Here is a 17,206-nt window from a genome sequence, read left to right on the forward strand (position 1 = left end):
GGTTTTGCTGGAACGGCCCTGTAACCTGTACACCTGCGGTGTAACATGGCGTGCCATGGTGGGATGTGTGTGTGTGTGTGTGTGTTGGGGGGGGTTGGTGGGGGGAGAGCTGTCACTCACCTTGCACCCCTCACAGGAGCTGACCCCGTAGTGGTACCCTGAGGACTTGTCCTGGCACACAAAGCAGGGTTTGTAGACGCGTGGCGGAGGGGGTGGGGAGGGCGAGCTGGGCACCATTTCCTCTGAGCTGGTGCTCTGAGTCTCCACCGCTGCAGCGAGAGAAGGAAAGAGAGGGAGAGGTCCCCACATCACTTCCTGTTTTAAAATTATGCGCATGTTCACCTCATGCGCTGCACTACGGCTGTGTTTGTAGCTATACTTTACATTCGACAGTACTTGTTTTCACTTGATTTGAGTTTGGTTGGGTCAGAGAGAGAGAGAGAGAGAGAGAGAGAGAGAGAGAGAGAGAGAGAGAGAGAGAGAGAGAGAGGTACAGAGGTAGTGATGTAGAGACAGGGAGAGAGAAGGCAGGTGCGTGGTTAATCCCTTGTCGTTTGCGTCAGTGCGATGGGACATGAGCACAGCACAATGTGAACTGTCTGAGAGGTACTTTGAAATTATCATATTACAGGGGGAGACATGAAAGCTATAAGCCACTAGGCCCCAAAGGCCACCAGAAGCACAAAGGAAACCTAAGACACAGAGGGACGGGAGAGCCGTTTTTAAGAGAGCTCACAGAACGTGTCATAGATATGCTGAAACATCTGAAACTATTCTTCAAAACCACGTTAACCACATTCTCAGCCAACACAACCAAAATCCAAACATTCTGCATTTGTTCTTATGCATTTATTTCCATGCGTACCTTGTAAGGTAAACTGTGAAGCTGTCATGACATTAGCAGTAACAAGCGAACAGACCAGACAGTGACAAAGAGAGACGCGTCAATCAACAGAAACCCAACCCACCATTGCAATCCCAACCCCCTCTAGGCGACACCTCCTCCCCTCCACACACACACACACACACACACACACACCAGGAGGGAAGCTGCGGGGTAAATATTTTGAAAGGCTGGGGAGGGCGTGTGGATGCTGATTGACAGCAGAGTGACAGACAGAGGGAGAGATAGAGGAGAAACGCAGGGACACTCAGAGATAAGCAGCAGCCTGACAGCTGAGCTGATAAGGCAGGTAGACGGGCGGGGCGCCAGTGGCATCAGTGGCGTCGGTGCCGTCGCTGCTGCCGGCCCCGGGGGCCGGAGCGCCTCCTCTATGGCAGCTTCCTCGTTCCTCCGTGGGCTGGCCCGAATGAGGCGCACCGCCATCCTGCCTCTCTCTCTCCACTCACTCTGGCCCTGCATGCCTCTCCTTGTCTGGTTTAAACACATGACCTGGAGCAGAGTAACGCTTATGAAAGAGCAACGTCACTGTTACCTTGCGTCACACGGGACAACACTGCTCCTCTATACCTCCATTTACAGCAGTGAAAGGGGAGGCAGACAGCTGCCTTCGCACAGGTTCTCTCACACACACGCACACACACACACACACACACACACACAGGCTCTCACACACACACACACACACACACACACACACACACACACACACACACACACAGGCTCTCACACACACACACACACACACACACACAGGCTCTCACACACACACACACACACACACACACACACACACACACACACACACACAGGCTCTCACACACACACACACACACACACACACAGGCTCTCACACACACACAGGCTCTCACATACACACACACACACACACACACAGGCTCTCACACACACACACACACACACACACACACACACACACACACACACGCACACACACACACACATACGCACACACACATAGAACCACATACAAAAGTCACTTGTATCCACATACATAAAAACATACACACACACACACACACACACACAAGCTCACACACACACACTCACACACAAGCTCACATACAAAGTCACTCATACCCCTCATACAAACTCACAATCACACAAGCACAGACACAGATTTAAAGATAAATATTTTTGCTACCACAGAGAAGGCCACAGCTACCAAGACACATCCAGCTACCCTCTTTCACATATAGAGCAACATACTGACTTTCAACTTTCACCTTTTGTCACCCTTGAACCCCCACCTTCCCTCCCAGCCCCCTCCTGACACACCCTATTTTTCTCCTGTTTCCTGGCCCTAAATTCCTCAGCGCAGTCCTGCCAGCTTTTAATAGAGGCCCAGGCTCGTAAGCTGGCCTATAAAGCCGGTCCCATGGCTGAGGCGGAGTCCGTGGCCCGGCTGGCGAGGTCTTTATTGGGACCCGGTCACCTTGGGCTGCTATTCACACCACCAGCTGTAGCCCAGACCCGTAAAAAAATCCCAATCATAAAATTAAGAAGAAACGGGAGGCACTAAAATCCCAAGTTTTACTGCGCTCAACCCCCCTGCCACCTTCAATGGAAACCACAGGGCTAGCCCAAACTTAACCTACACACCAGCCCCCACCTCCTTCTACTCTCTCACACCGAGGGGTTCAAAACACCCACCAGCCTGGCTTTTTTAACAAGAGTGGGGAGACTTCAAAAAGAGGAGAAAAGGGGTATAAAAGAGGAATTTAATAAAAACAGGAGAGAGAGCGAGAGGGAGACAGTAAATAGAAAGGGGGGGTGAGGGGGACAAAGGCGCTTTGCAGGGGTGAAAAGTTACAGCAGTGACCTGCCCTTAAACTGTGCCTTGGACTAAAAGAGAGATAAAAACATGAACAATCACTCTGATGTTGCTACAGTCATAATCAGACTAATGAGGGAAATTCTAATAATGATAACAACAACAGCAGCGTCAATAATATTAGTATCACTGTTACTACTAACAGTAATAATAAAATAATTTTTACATAATTTAATTTAAGATGACACAGTATTAGTAACCATAGCAATAATATAGCATCAGTAATGACAATAGCAGAGCCTTTTAAGGACTGTTAGCCGTTTAGCTTTTTTTTTCTTAAACAGTAGGACTAATAGAGCTTATAATCTTTCTGACACATGGAGCTGAAGAATTTTCACATGAATGTCACAGCGACTCAATGACTTAAATCATCTGCACATCAAATATCTGTGGTCTCAAACACATTTATAAGAGCATGTGTTTATGTTTTGTCTGATTTCGCTGATTGCTTACGAGTGCGTTTGGAGGATTCTGTGAGATATCTTTGCGAAAATCTTTTGTTCCATAAAGAACATACTTGATGATCTCCAAGTTCTGATATCTGATCATGAACCGTGCGTTTGTTTCCATAAAATGAGTCGTGCACTCATTTCGTTGAAAGAACACGCTCTGTAAACATCAATCTGGGCTTTCAATTTGATTGTGTGTGTGAGCGCGCCAGTGAATAATCTGTCCCTGCCCTGTCACTAGACGATTCGAGGGAGAGGAGCTCCCTCTCTGACGGAACAGGTCTTGCTGGGTTCATCTAAACAGATGAGTTTATATTTGGTCGGCATATTCAAAGCGAAAGGCGCATTTCAACAATAAACGTCAGAATCCTCCGCGCCTAAATAAGAGCCGCGTTTCTGTTTACACAGCGATAACAGTGAAAGAGGCTCTTGTGTTGGAAGCCCTTTGATAAAGACGAACTGAATCCAGGAGATGGACAGCAATTGAGCCCGTTGACAGACCAACAGACAGACAGACACAGAGAGAGGCCGTGTGTGCTTTTGTGTGTAGAATCCATCAAGTTCCGTCATCACCCATAGCTGGTTACTGCCTCTCAAAACACCGATCCCTATATCCCAAAACACCTCAATCACACTATGAGATCAGCAATTAAATCTTTCCCTCTGGCCTGCTCCCCCTTTCCTGTCTCCAAAACTCTACTCATCACTGTTTAGAAAACAAAGCTCTCCTGAAACCTGAGGCCTTCCTTATCAGCTCGGGAGCCTGGGGCTCAATTTGCATGACAATCCCCAGCCAGAATGTCGCTGGCTGGTAATGGATGGAATAAAGTGTGTGTGTGTGTGTGTGTGTGTGTGTGTGTGTGTGTGTGTGTGTAGGTAGAAGGAGGTAGAGTAGGACAGTAGAGTGTGTTTTGGGGGTTGAAGGGGGAGGAGGGTAAGGTTATCAGTAGCTGCTGCTCTCTTCCTGTCAGGTATCATTTTCCTCCTAATCCCCCCTTCCCTCAATGGCTTCTGTACACAAGTGGCACGGCTCCATGGGCCCCGTGCTAATCCGTCTGTCACACGCAGTGGGGGACACTTTCCAATGCTGCCTGCCCGTCCACCACCCCCCCCCACCCAACCCCGCCTCCCTCGATTCGGGGCCAGGGCAAGCGGCTGTTCTGTTCTTTCGGCTTCCCCTTGTCCAAATGAGAGAGAACTAAAGTGCTGTAATCACACTGCACATACATGGCCGGGCCCTGTGTTACAACACGCACGCGTAACAGTCGCTGGCTGCGTCAGAGAAACGCACTTTGCGTTCAGGTCCGACTCGTCGAACTGCATCACGCATACACGCATGCACACATGCACGCACAACAAATTATTACTTATGTCCGTGTGAGTGACTCGCATAGTTCACATTTTTACGCGCCTCCTGCTTGCACAGAAAGATATTTGCTAAAGCTGTTCAGGTACGATGCTTGGGAATCAAACATGTGACCTCCAGGTTCTAAGCCCAGCCCTTTAGCCGCTACACCTCTTTGAGCTCCATGTCAAGGTCGCAGTGCCCTGATCCTCATGGACAGATCAGTACAGGCCTCGCTGAAGAGGGACATCTTGCCAACACATGAGGTGTGGGTTAGATTTCAATGAAATGAACAAACACATACATGCTATACACATACAGTCTGTATGGTTTTAGGTGTGCACTGTTGGAACAGTAGCTTAAACAGAGTAGTGTACAGAAGACACACTGGCTGAGATGCAAACATTTCATAACAACAGAGCTGAAATTTGGCCAACGTGACTTTGGGTAGAACTATGGCACTTGTGTGTGTGCGTGTACGTGTGTGCGTGCGTGCCCATGTGTATTTAACTGTAGTTGTACATTTCTGCATGGGCACCATTCCAGCTAATATCTCCAAATTTGATAAGCAAATGTAGCTGTCAGCTCCTCTGTGCCTACAAAAATAAGTGTCGCAACATGCTCCCTGTGTGCACACATGAATATTGGCTTGAATATTATGTTTAGAATACTGGCATGAATAGTATGTTTGTGTGTGTTACCATGTTTGAAGACGTGGCCAGCGCTGAAGAACCCATAAGTCAAAACGTGCATGTTGTTTGCGCAGTTACATCCCATGAGTAGTTGCACAGTACAGCTGGCGATAGCACTCTTCTCATTGTCTTGGTTGGCAGTGTGGCATAGTAGTAACGAGCTGGGCTCGTAACCAAAAGGTTGCTGGTTCAATGCCCCACTGAGGCAATTGATGCTGTATCCTTGGACAAGGTACCTAACCCAGAATTGCTTCAGTAAATATCCTGCTGTATAAATAGATAACATGTAAAAATGGTCACCTAGGTAATTCACTCTGGAAGAGCGTCTGCTAGATGACAATAATGTAATGTAATACCTTCTTGCTCTATTTACTTTTTCTCAAACTGTTTAGCAATGTCTGCCTAATCTTGGCGAGTTACTCTGACATGTTTGTTTGTATATTCATGTGCTCTCACAGTGAGTTTCCCCAGTCAGCACCGAAGCTCGTCAGGAACCGCTCTGCAGCCCGAGCTGACAGAGAGGCAAGCTGTGATGCTGGGGGACCGACAGAAGGGGAACAGATTGGGCAGGGGTTTTATTGGACCTGCGCTTCGACTGGACCTGCCGTCACGCTGAGCGGGCTCTTGCTGGGCGCGGGACACCCTCCGTCTCGAGCAGGAGGCCCGCGCCGTCGGGACCCACCCAGCTCTTCACCTCGGTTATAGCCACCGCCCCCAGCTGGTGGGCCCCACCCACAGGACTTTTTTCCCCTGGCACCTGATTGGCTGCTTCTTCCTGCCGCACCCCAACGATCTCTGCCTTGCCCAGTGACATTGTACCAGTCGGCACACAATGACCACATGGTCACACATCACCCCCTCATCCCCACTCGCTTCCTTTCCTCCCTCATTTCCTCTGAAATCTCTTTCCAGGAGGGCACTGAGGTGGGTCTCTTCACTAAGGTACTATCCTGAAGTCAGTGGATATGCAATGTAACCAAAATGTTGCAGGTTTGATTCCCAGGTGGGTGACCTTTGAGCAAGGTACTTAACCTGAACTGTTTCAGAAATAGCTGTTAAATGGACAGCGTGTAAAATGGGCACCGTGCAAGCTTCCCTGGATAAAGAAGGGCAAATAAACACCTAAATTCTGTACTCCAGAGAAAAGCCCACAACTACATACAGCATAGGATTAGTGAATATTAGTGATCATAACAGGAAAAGTTGCCAATGAGTCTGTTGAGTCACTGGTCTAAGTTTGTTTTAAGGCTGTTTCAGGACAGTGCAACGGAGTGGAAATGAAGCTGTGGGGAAAGTTTCTGACAGGATGTTTTCACTCACACAGACTGCCTGTGTGTCTTCACTGAGATTCAAAAACACCCCACCCATGTCCATATGACTGGACTGTAAAAAAAAAAAAAACTGGAAATCAACAGTGACTGTGACTACTTCACCAGCCTTTTTATCCCCTAGTGGTAAAACTAGGCATTGTCATCTCTTTGGGGGAGCCCTTCACTCTTGGAAGTGAGTGAGTGAGTGAGTGAGTGAGGGACACTGAAGGAGGAGGTGGGATTTGGGGAAGGCAGTGAGTTTTCGCCCAGGATTCCTAGCAGTGGCAGTTCCTTTCAACAGCTGTCTGCAATCTCATTACCTGAAGCCCTCCACCTCCCCCTGCCCAGATGGCCACACCCCCGCCAGGACCCCCCCCCCCCTCACTCCAATCCCATGAAAGGGAGGAGCCCTTCCTGTCTCCCCGAGCTGGCCCTTGAAAGGGAGCTTGTGATAAAACAGGCAGCCAGCCAGAACCAGGAGAAGCTCAATACACCAAACTGGACAGGGCCAGGGAAACTGTGAAGAATTTACACACCCATGTTACAACCACACACACAAACGCAGACACACATACATAGACTCACACACAGGCACACCCACATGAAAAGAAATACACTCATTCATTAAAAAAAACAACAACACACATATACCCTAACACTCAAACAACAAACACATATAGACACACCATGTATGCCATGTGGGCAGGCACATACATACGCATGCACACACACACACACACACATGCACACACACACACACACACACAAACACACACACACACACACATGCACATGCACACACACACACACACACACACATACACACACACACACCCACTCAACCTCCTCCAGTTGAGGTGGGCAGGTGGGGACTAATATGTTGAAGGGCAGGTTGTTAAAGCAGGACTTCCCTCCCCCCTTCTGTCAGCGGGCCACATACAAACCAGCCTTTCTTTTTTACAGGGCCTCATAAACCCCCTCTTTATTTTTCTGATGAAGTCAAGCCAACATTTGGCCACAAGTGCCCCCCTACACCCCACCCCACCTCTGCCCAACACTACCCAGTCAAATAACACACAACTTCAAACAGCCGTACCCAACCCCCACCTCCTTTGGCTAAATTAAAAGCAGTCTCCAAATGTTCCCAGACATCCTGCTCTCACTCCTAACCTGATGCCAACTGGCACATGGAGACTGAACACTCGGAGACCCTGCAAAGACCATAAAGGGGCCGTATAGGGACCATGAGGGGACTGCGAAGTGTGAAAAGTTGCTCAGGGAGTACCGTGGAATAACCACCACATGAGGGCTGCAGACTGACCAGGTGCATGCGAACGTTTGGGAGTAAACAGGCATTCAAACAACAGAGCTGGGTCCTATCGCTCACTCCCCCTCTCTCTGACTCAGGACAGACAGCTCCTTCTTGTTGTGTTGTTATTACTTCCTCCTCTTGGCAATGGAAACCACAAAAACTGCTGTTTCATGTGGAAGTAGGTGTGGAAGGAGGCGGGCCATGTCAAACAGGGAAGATACCCCCCCCGTTCCCACTCTTCTATTGAGACCTGTCCATTTCCATTGGGCCTAGCAACAGCAGAGAGACATGTCCACTTCTCTTTGTCCTAGTACCAGAAGAGAGACCTGTCCACTTATGTTGGTCCGAACACCAGCAAAGACACTTCTATTGGCTGTAGCACCAGCAGAAGGATCTTTCCCCATTTATTGGCCCTTGCACCAGGACCGCCCTGCAACCTGCCACTCAACCTCACCCCCACACACAACCCCTTCCTCTCCTTTGTCCAAATTTACCCTCTGCTTAGAGTTAACCGCTTTCCCTGTTATCCCTTGATAACAGGAACTGGAGATTAATCGACAGCTTATTCCAAGCAGATCCACACAGTGCCCCACCTCTGCCACCAAACTGAGGACCTCACAAAGAGAGCTTTCCCCTGGGAATGGCTTCTCACCCAGACTGCAGCATTAACCTGTGGAATGCAAGGGCTGGTCTCAACAGCTCACTTTTGTGTCCTGATACTGGCTATCGTCAGATGTTGTCTTTCACAAGAAGTGCACTGTCGTTATGGTTAGGCTTTGTTCCATGCTGGCCTTGTTAGACGCAGACTGTTATTTTTTATCTTTTGTTTGATGTTGCGTCCTTTGGGTGAAAACTTACATTTCATGTAGACGTCCATTAGACGTACGGTTTTTTCGTTAGATGTAGATTTTGCTATCTGTAAACCTTGTTAGATGTTGCCTAGATGAAGATGTTCATTAGAGCCGGATGCTCTTCAGAAGCAGATTTGCATTACTTACGGGCTGATTCCCTGACAATGTCCCATCACCCCCCGTGAGGTGAAACTAACCACTAGGAGCTGTAGCTTTCCCACGCTTCCTGTTTTCAGAGTGATCTGCGGCCGAATGACAAGAAGCGGTTTGTTATGCACAAGTGGCACAGATGGGCTTTCCCTGTCCCTTGTGCCCAGCTCAGGCCACGTGGAGCTGTCTTGAACAGGCACAGTGCCACAAAGCGATGCCTATCTCTGTTCTAAGAAAAAAAGAGGGATGTGACGTCCGTGGGTCCCATCTGCACTACCGTTCGGCAGCGGATGCGCAGATCATTTCTGGCTTGCTGTACTTGACATTGAACAGCGGGTGAGATTTTGTCCGATAAGGCTCACACCTCTCACCCTGAAGCGAGGTCTCCCAACACCAACTGCCTTTTAATGTTTCTTTGAGGTATTTATCTTTCTCACCTAAGTCACCTTGGGAAAGGAGTTGACCCCACTTAATGAGTTATCACAATAACATTTGTGTTTAACCGACACAGGTCTCCTAAATGGAGCATAAATTCAGAGAGCCGATCCTCCCTAACTCCCTCACAGAAGTCTGGGGATTAACTGCAACTGAAGAGGTAGCTGATAACACTCTCCCCCCCATCCGCAGGAGGACTGGCTCACGTCCATTGAGAGGGCTGTCTGAATGAGAGAGAATCCACACCAGCCTTGGCGCTCGGGTGCCCATGCAGATTGAACCTCGCCCTCATCAGAGCGCAGAGATGCACACACACAAAAATACCCCCCCCCACACACACACACACACACACATACACACAAACACACACATACACATATACATCTAGGCACATCTACATGTTCACATGCACCAGCACACACATGAAATCGAATTGCACAGATGAGGAACATTCAGAATTTGAGCAATAAAAAGACATAACTGCTGTGCCATAATTGAGATCCTCTCTCTCAATGCAAAACTCAGCTGAAAAGACATTACTACAGACCCAGCTTAAAAAGGTGTTTCCTAACTCAGTGCAGCGTAAACTTACGGTAACCTTCCAGAACAACACCAAAAAAGACATAGGTATCTGCTAACCGATCACCACCCATCGGGTGAGTGTGAGCTGCAGGGACTCAGCTCCTATAGAGGCAAGCCGTCAGTCAATAACATGGCGGTAACAGAACCTTGCCCCTGATGCTCACACATGCTCTCAGAATGACACGGACCTCGCGCGAGTATCCGCGCCGCCGCTAGCCGCATTCCTCACCAAATATCTCTCGGTAAACAGAGAGAGAGAGAGAGAGAAAGAGAGAGAGAGAGAGAGAGAGAGAGAGGGAGGGAGGGAAGAAGGGAGGGAGCAGTGGCAGCACCCACTCCAGGAAGCTCCGGGAAACTTTAACAAGCCGAGCCTGCCTAATTTACTGTCCCCTCGCCTCGCAGAGACGCGCTATAAACCCGCCATTACGGCAGCCAGCCGAATTCCAGCAAGGGGCTGTGAAATCACATCAGGCGCATAGCTGTCCCTGGGGCCAGAGAAACAGCACTCTCCTTCAGGTGGATACAGGGTGGCAGTGTGGCATAGCAGTTAAGAAGGTGGGCTTTTCAACCAGAACATAGTGAGTCCCACACCCAGGTGTCCTACAGGAGAGGCACTGCTGTTCTAGTCTCAATCAGGGCTCTGAACCTAAACTGCTTCAGTGAGTATCCTGCTCTAAAAATGGACAATGTGTCAACACTGAGCTATGCCAGTTGCCATAAGAGTATCTTCTTAGTACATTAAAACCTGTATGGTTCTTGATTCAATTCCTGGCTTTACCTGAACTTTACAGGCCGACTCAGTAACCAGGGTAATGCTTCACCAACTCAGCAAGAGTTGGCTCTTTCAAAAGTTCAGACACCATTTCAGGAAAACTAAAGTTCAAAGCAAAAAGCCACGCCTTTGCCTCTGTGAAACACAGTGCCTTTACCCGTAGGGAACCACGTCCAAAACACTGTCCAAACGGCGCTGCTCTGATGCTCCTTGTTTGGTAGTTTTCTGCTCTTGTTTTTAGTGTTTTTTCCTTATTTTTTTACAAGACATACTGTTGGGGTCTCCCACAGTGCCAAATTGCAAATCTTTTACATAATTATTTTATTTTTCAACAATTAGCTGTGTACAGTGGGCCTCTACAAACAAGAGCAACTAAACTAAAGTTAAGTGTTTTGGAAAAGCAGAGCACTTATGAATTGGCCCTTTAAGGCCTCTCCTCTGGGCGTTCTTGGTCCGTCCAGCTAAACTCTCCTCCCCAGGGCTTCATCTTAATGTGTTCATGACTTTTTCCAGAGGAAAAAAAGCTAAGTAATTTCCAGCTCGAGTAAGATTGTGTTCAATGACAAATGCGATTGCAAAATAAACCTCTGATCTTAATTCCATCAGACAGCCATGGGGGATCTTTAAGAGTGGTTATTCACTCCCACTGTGAAATAACATGTTGGCCAAGATAGTGACAACAAGGCCTATTTAGGGTTTTAAAGTCAACAGCCTCTGAAATGCTGTAGATAAAAGCTAAAGAATCCCCATACAGTGCAGTGGTGGTAAAACTATAGTGAGCCAGCATCAACCCGGCTGATTAAGCAGTGCACCAGAAAAGCACCAGTCATGCATTTTTCCAGGGTATATTATCAGATACCATTATCAGACCAGAGCTATTGATGTTCTGTCATTATGACTTTACATTTTGAGTCTAGAGATTGGGGGATTTTTTTTATTCACACTTGGCATTCTGTACCTGAAGTGTGGTCCCAGAATTTGTCCCCATTTGTCCCATTTTTGATGACGGATGAAATTCCATTTTTTGTGTTGATTTTGTACAATGTCATATAAATGTAAGTGTTGGAATAGCAGTGAATGTGTTACATAATGCAGAGTTTATAATTACGCCATTCAAATCTTTGGGACGCCTCCATATTAAATTATGGAAACAGTAGGAACCACTTCCTGAAAAACTGACTGGACGGTGGTTGTAAGGGTTAAAACTGAAATCAGTAAAAATTACAGCTTACTACATTAAATGCAGTCCTCAAAGATGCAGTGCACAATGACAGCCCCACCACATTTCTGGAGTTCTGTGATCCTTTCATTCAGGAGGGAGTGAGGTAAAGAACAGAGCCCATGGGTACAGCAGCACTGTTCTGGATGGGATTCAAACTTGTGATTCACAGAGCTTGCCCTCGTATCTACGAAGCAGTGCTCTAGCCACTACTCCTCCTTCTTTCCATGGTCTAGCAATGGGTACTGCCATCAGCTGTAAATCAATAACTTGTCTGAAAGAATCAAAAGAGGTTGCTCTCCATGGTAAAAGACTAATGATGTGATTGGTTCAAATCAGTGAGTCACTGATAACACATGGCAGCTCCACCCATTCTGGGGTTAATGAAGCCGTCACCCTTCCGTTACTCCTTTAATCCCACTATTCTGTGCCCCCCCCCATGCACCCACTGTCCTTCCCAGCTATTGTGCCTTCAGGCATCTTAATCTTTTAATTGAATCTTTTGTAATTATAATGAATTAATTAAAGACTTCCATTAAGGCAAACGAACGATCCAGAGCAAATCTGACATGATCACGGGAAGCCCTCATCCCCCCAGTGTTCTCGCCGACGGGTGTGCTGCACTCCCATTCAATGAGCTCATCAAATTCAGATGTCAAGGCCAAAAACAATGAGGGGTGCGTGCAGCTGGGCATGTGCGTGTGTGTGTGAGAGTGTGTGTGTCTGTGTGTATGTATTTTTGCTTGCGCGTATGAGTGTGTCTGTGCAGGTGAGCTTGTGCTTGTGTGTGCTAAGCAGGGAGGGACGGAGTATAATTTGCCATCAATCACACTCACAAAACCTCAATATCTCATCTCTACAGACAACAAAGACAGATTAAACCAGATGGAGGAAAATGGCCAGATACATCTGACTCTATGAGAGTCATATGGGAGTGAAAACACAATCCAGCCCATCCACAAAAAATGTTCCCGCTTCACAGTAAGAGCTGGTTTAAATCAACTGTAAAAATATACACCACCATATGCTAATGGCTCCAAGGTCACGCTTTGTCGGTTACGGTAAAAGTTCATCAGCTTTGCGATACCTTACTAACATTTCACCCATCCGTCAGCACTTCCTTTGCATGTTACAGGCGTTTCGGCTGAGGTACCCAGAAAAGCTATTAGCCATGGATTTAGCGCACTCTCCATTAAAGTCCGTTTGAAAGCTTCCTTTTCAATGATCAAGACAAGACCGCGCACACACACCGGCAGGCTGACATTGGCTGGTCTGTAGCCCTCTCCCCGACCTCCGACCTTGAATCAAAAAAAGATCTGGGGGTCTTGAACTCCGGGACAAAAAAACAGGAAAGCAGAGAGCAGGCTTTAAGGCCTTCCTGCCCCCCTTTCAAGCATAGCCTCCAAACCAACAGCAGAGCCATCCTCAGAGAGCCAGACATGGGGACAGCAAAAGACGCCTCGCCCATCACAAAAGCAATCCATGTGTTTCCAGACTGCCATTTCAACACCCCCCCCCCCAGCCACAATCCTCAAAAACACAATTTCCCAAAATGAATTTTCTACTCAGCCTAAAACAGGACTAAAATGGGAAGAGAAAAAAAGAGGCAAAAGCATGTAAACAGCTGCGAAATGAAACTGGTTACAATTAAAAACTTGTTGAAACAAGTTGGAAACCTGGACAAATGCAGAGCAATGTACAGCGTGACTGCGCAACAACTCTGAATACACGTCTTGTTTATTGGTCTGTTAAACTCTGAGAAAAAACGCACACATTGTTGTCGTTCAAAGCAAACAGGTTTTGAAAAGAACACCCGTGTAAATTACGGTTTAAAAAGCAACGGTAAAAAAGCAACAGAAGCGGCAGTCAGACGGCAGCAAGCTCTTCACGAGACTCACGGTCTGTGTGTGTGTGTGTGTGTGTGTGGGAACATGAGTTTCACTTTGTTCTGAACATTTCGCAACTGCTGGGGGTGGGGAGGGAAGGGTGGGGGTGGTGACAATAATGTGATACCAGGCTCAAAACATCAATTCATTGGCCCTCACTGAAAAGGACAGTAAAAGAGCAACTGGTCAGACCAAAGAGGTGCACTATGCCACTCCATGTATAATAGCCCTGTGTTGTTTACCAAAGCTGTCTGCCACTGAGGGCTGAGAGAAAGAGCACCACACCACAGAGAGTGCGCGCGCACACACACACACACACACACACACACACCCCTCAGGGCACCCTCTGAAAAACTGGATTTTTTCGTCTCTGCTTGTTTCCGGGGACAATGTGAAGTAAAAAAAAAAGAAAACCAGAAGAAACTTTCCAAAAAGAATGATGGCCACCTTCACAATCATACACAAAAGGAGAGAAGGTTCTGGGCTGATTGAATAAACAAACCTCGTCTTGTACTGATCAGGGGGTTGCTGGTTAAAGAGCAGAAGCTTCGTGCACCCGTTCCTGACAGGACATCTGTCTTCATTAAAGGCAAGGCAGGGGTGGATGACAGCCACCGAAACGCTGGTGTCTTCACGATTAATGAAGACAAATGACTCCTCCAGGGAGGGGAGAGAAAAGAAGAAACAAGAAAAAAACTGAAGGAAGAACAAATAATAATATCGAAGAAAAAAGATGAGAGTTCCGCAGAGTGGAACGAGAGAGATGTTCTGTCGTTTGTGCAATTGTTCGTCTGCAACTGAGGTTTCTGTATCGCATGCTGCCAGTGCCCCCCCCCCCCATTCCCCAGCGCCCCCACTCCAACACCCCCCTCCCCCCCTGCCGCGGGACACACTTAGGCCAAGCCCCCTGGAAGGCTGTGGAAATGGAGCTGAATTTTGCCTGCCCTGGGACAGACTCTGCAGTTCAAGCCTGAAGCTTGTGAGTCAGTAAAAAATGAGGGAGGAAAAATGAGAGAGAAAGAGAGAGAGAGAGAGAGAGAAAAAGAGAGAGAGAAGAGAAAGATAGGCATTTGGTTCACATATCATTAAATTATCCTTCAGTGATAGTTTACAGCAGCCCCTTTGTTGTTTATATGAGTTCTAAATCCATTGCTTTGGCAATACCATGTTTTTTTGCTGTCATGCCAATAAAGTGCATTGGGATTTAGAGAGAGAGAGACAGAGAGAGACAGAGACAGGGACAGATAGAAAGAGAGACTGAGCTCTAGGCCCTCTGGCACTCTCCAGCACTTCTTCTGTTTCCGAGGAAGGCCTGCACATTCCACGTTATTTATTTATTTATTTTGGCCTCTTTTTCCGTTCCGGAGGAATTTGAGCACATGCAGCATATACGTGGGGAGGACAGAATGTCTCCTCCAGTCTGTCCACAGAACAGATATGCAAAGATTACTCTAAATAAAGGATTAAGCCAGCAGCAAGTGTGCACGTGTATTTTTTGCTTATGGAAATGGAAAAGCAGAGTGATTGTTCAAGTGTGACAACCACTGTCCATCAATAACAGCAGACAACAGTAGGATATAGTCTCCACTAGACAGGTCATTGTTGTCAAAACAGTTCTAAAAAGCACAAGGAAAGCTTCAATCTGTGTAGCCAAAGTGATTTCCACATCTCATGTTTCTCTCTCTCTTCCTTATTCTCTCTCTCTGTCTTTCTCACTCTCTTCCATATAGTGCATCTCAGCCTATTTAGTACTTTCTATCTATTTATTTATTCTATCTATCTATTTAGTTTTCTCTACAACACCTACCAAGGTCAGCAGTCAGGTTGACCCACATCATCTGCAACAAGGTCTACCACTGGTGTGCAGTCACCCAGAGAGACAACATACACAAACTATGAGAAATGGCCACAGACACACACACACACACACACACACAAATACACACAGTCCATAACCAAACTCACACTGTCAGGGAGCCCAATGGAAGGAGCTCCCTGAGCTCTCTTTCCTGTTCACAGCAACAAGCTCCACTAGACCTGCGAAGCACGCAAGAAATCGGCAGGATGGCGCAAGAGCCTGAAGGAAGAGATGTGAACGGGACGGGACAGGACGGGGGGTGGGGGGCAGTCGCGCCACTTACACTGAACGCTGGCAGTGCCGGTCCAGGCGAAGGGGTCCAGTCCGGCAAAGAAGGGGCTCGCTTTCCGCACCATGCAGGCGCCCCGGTTGGTGACATCATAGAGCTGCCGGGGCCCCATCCCGAGGGCCTCCATACAGTCAAACATCGAGCACCTTTTCTCCCAACCCTCCCGAAAAAAACAGAAACCCAACGGTCAGGGCCCCCACCCCTCTCTCGCCCTCCCCTACTTCCTCTTCTTTCCCTACTGGACCACGTCACGGTGGAAAAAAAAAAGACCAAAACAACAACCAAAAAATCCTTCAATCTGCAGCAGCTAAGGCCACTTCTCTGCTATGTGTGGTGTAATGTTTCCTTCTGTCTCTGCTCTCTTTTTGTCCTGCTCTTTCCTGGTCCCCCGGTCCTAGTCCCCCTCGTGCCCTAGCTTGAGTGGTAGCTCTGATTCCTGCCTGGCTGGGATTCGTTCTCTCCTGCCCCTAGGCCCTGTTGCGCTCTGTCTCCTGTAAGAGACCTAAATAACAGCCCAGCACGGCACTCAGCTTTCCAGACACAGCGGAGCGAACCAACTGCCTGAGCCCTCAGCAGAATGGGGGGGAGAGAAGGGAGAGTGTCAAGGAGCAGCACGGCGAGGGAGGGGGAGGAGAGAGAGAGACAGGAGGGAGGGGAAGGGGAGGGGGGGTGGGAGGGCTAATCTGGTTACAGGAAGAACTGTATTGAATTCCTCTCCTCCTGTCTGTGTCCTCCTTGGTATTTCATCCCTCAAGATGAATGCAAACATACATAGCCCCTCCCACTCCTCTTCTCTCTTCCAATCCCGTCACAATTCAGCCTCTGACTTTGGGTTGCACCTCCCCCCATTTCCCCTCCAGTAAATAAGTAAAACCCCCCACACACACACCCACCCGTCTCTAATCATAACCATATTAAAGTCCAGCCACAGTGTCCAGGCCAGAGAAAAAGAGAGAAAGAGAGAGAACATTCTGCTCAGGCTAGACTGACACCACAGACCAGATGCAACTGCTAACCTACCTCAAAAGAATAGACTGCCTTCTGGCAGGACTTTAACACTGACAAATAACAGCTTCATTAGACCATCAGTCACATGTTTTACAGGAAACTAACTTGAGGAGCAAGACAAGGGAAAAACATATATCTAGAGGTGTTATTCTTAGTGTGATTTAAAATCCTGATCTGCCCCTACAGCCATGGTCCTCAGCCTAGCACACTAGAGAGTATTTAACAAACAGACACAGGGAAAATACAGACACACTGATCACTATTAAACTGACAGAGACAGTACAAATAAACA

General features: G+C 47.8%; 1 protein-coding gene across 2 annotated transcripts in view; it reads right to left on the minus strand.

Moving 5' to 3' along the window:
* Window positions 1–17,206, minus strand: part of rarga (retinoic acid receptor gamma a) — a 50,722-nt gene that overhangs the window by 6,909 nt on the left and 26,607 nt on the right. Inside the window, exons 1-2 of one of the 2 annotated variants that reach the window (XM_036534447.1) lie at window positions 15,901–16,235; window positions 121–269 (exon numbers count right to left, since the gene is read on the minus strand). In XM_036534447.1, the coding sequence (XP_036390340.1) occupies window positions 121–269; window positions 15,901–16,045 (294 nt within the window). In that variant the 5' untranslated portion in view covers window positions 16,046–16,235. Of the gene's footprint in view, window positions 1–120; window positions 270–15,900; window positions 16,236–17,206 lie in introns of those variants that run through there. The other variant, XM_036534446.1, reaches the window with a different exon arrangement.

Source organism: Megalops cyprinoides, chromosome 7 (genome assembly GCF_013368585.1).
Source record: "Megalops cyprinoides isolate fMegCyp1 chromosome 7, fMegCyp1.pri, whole genome shotgun sequence".
Lineage (NCBI taxonomy): Eukaryota > Metazoa > Chordata > Actinopteri > Elopiformes > Megalopidae > Megalops > Megalops cyprinoides.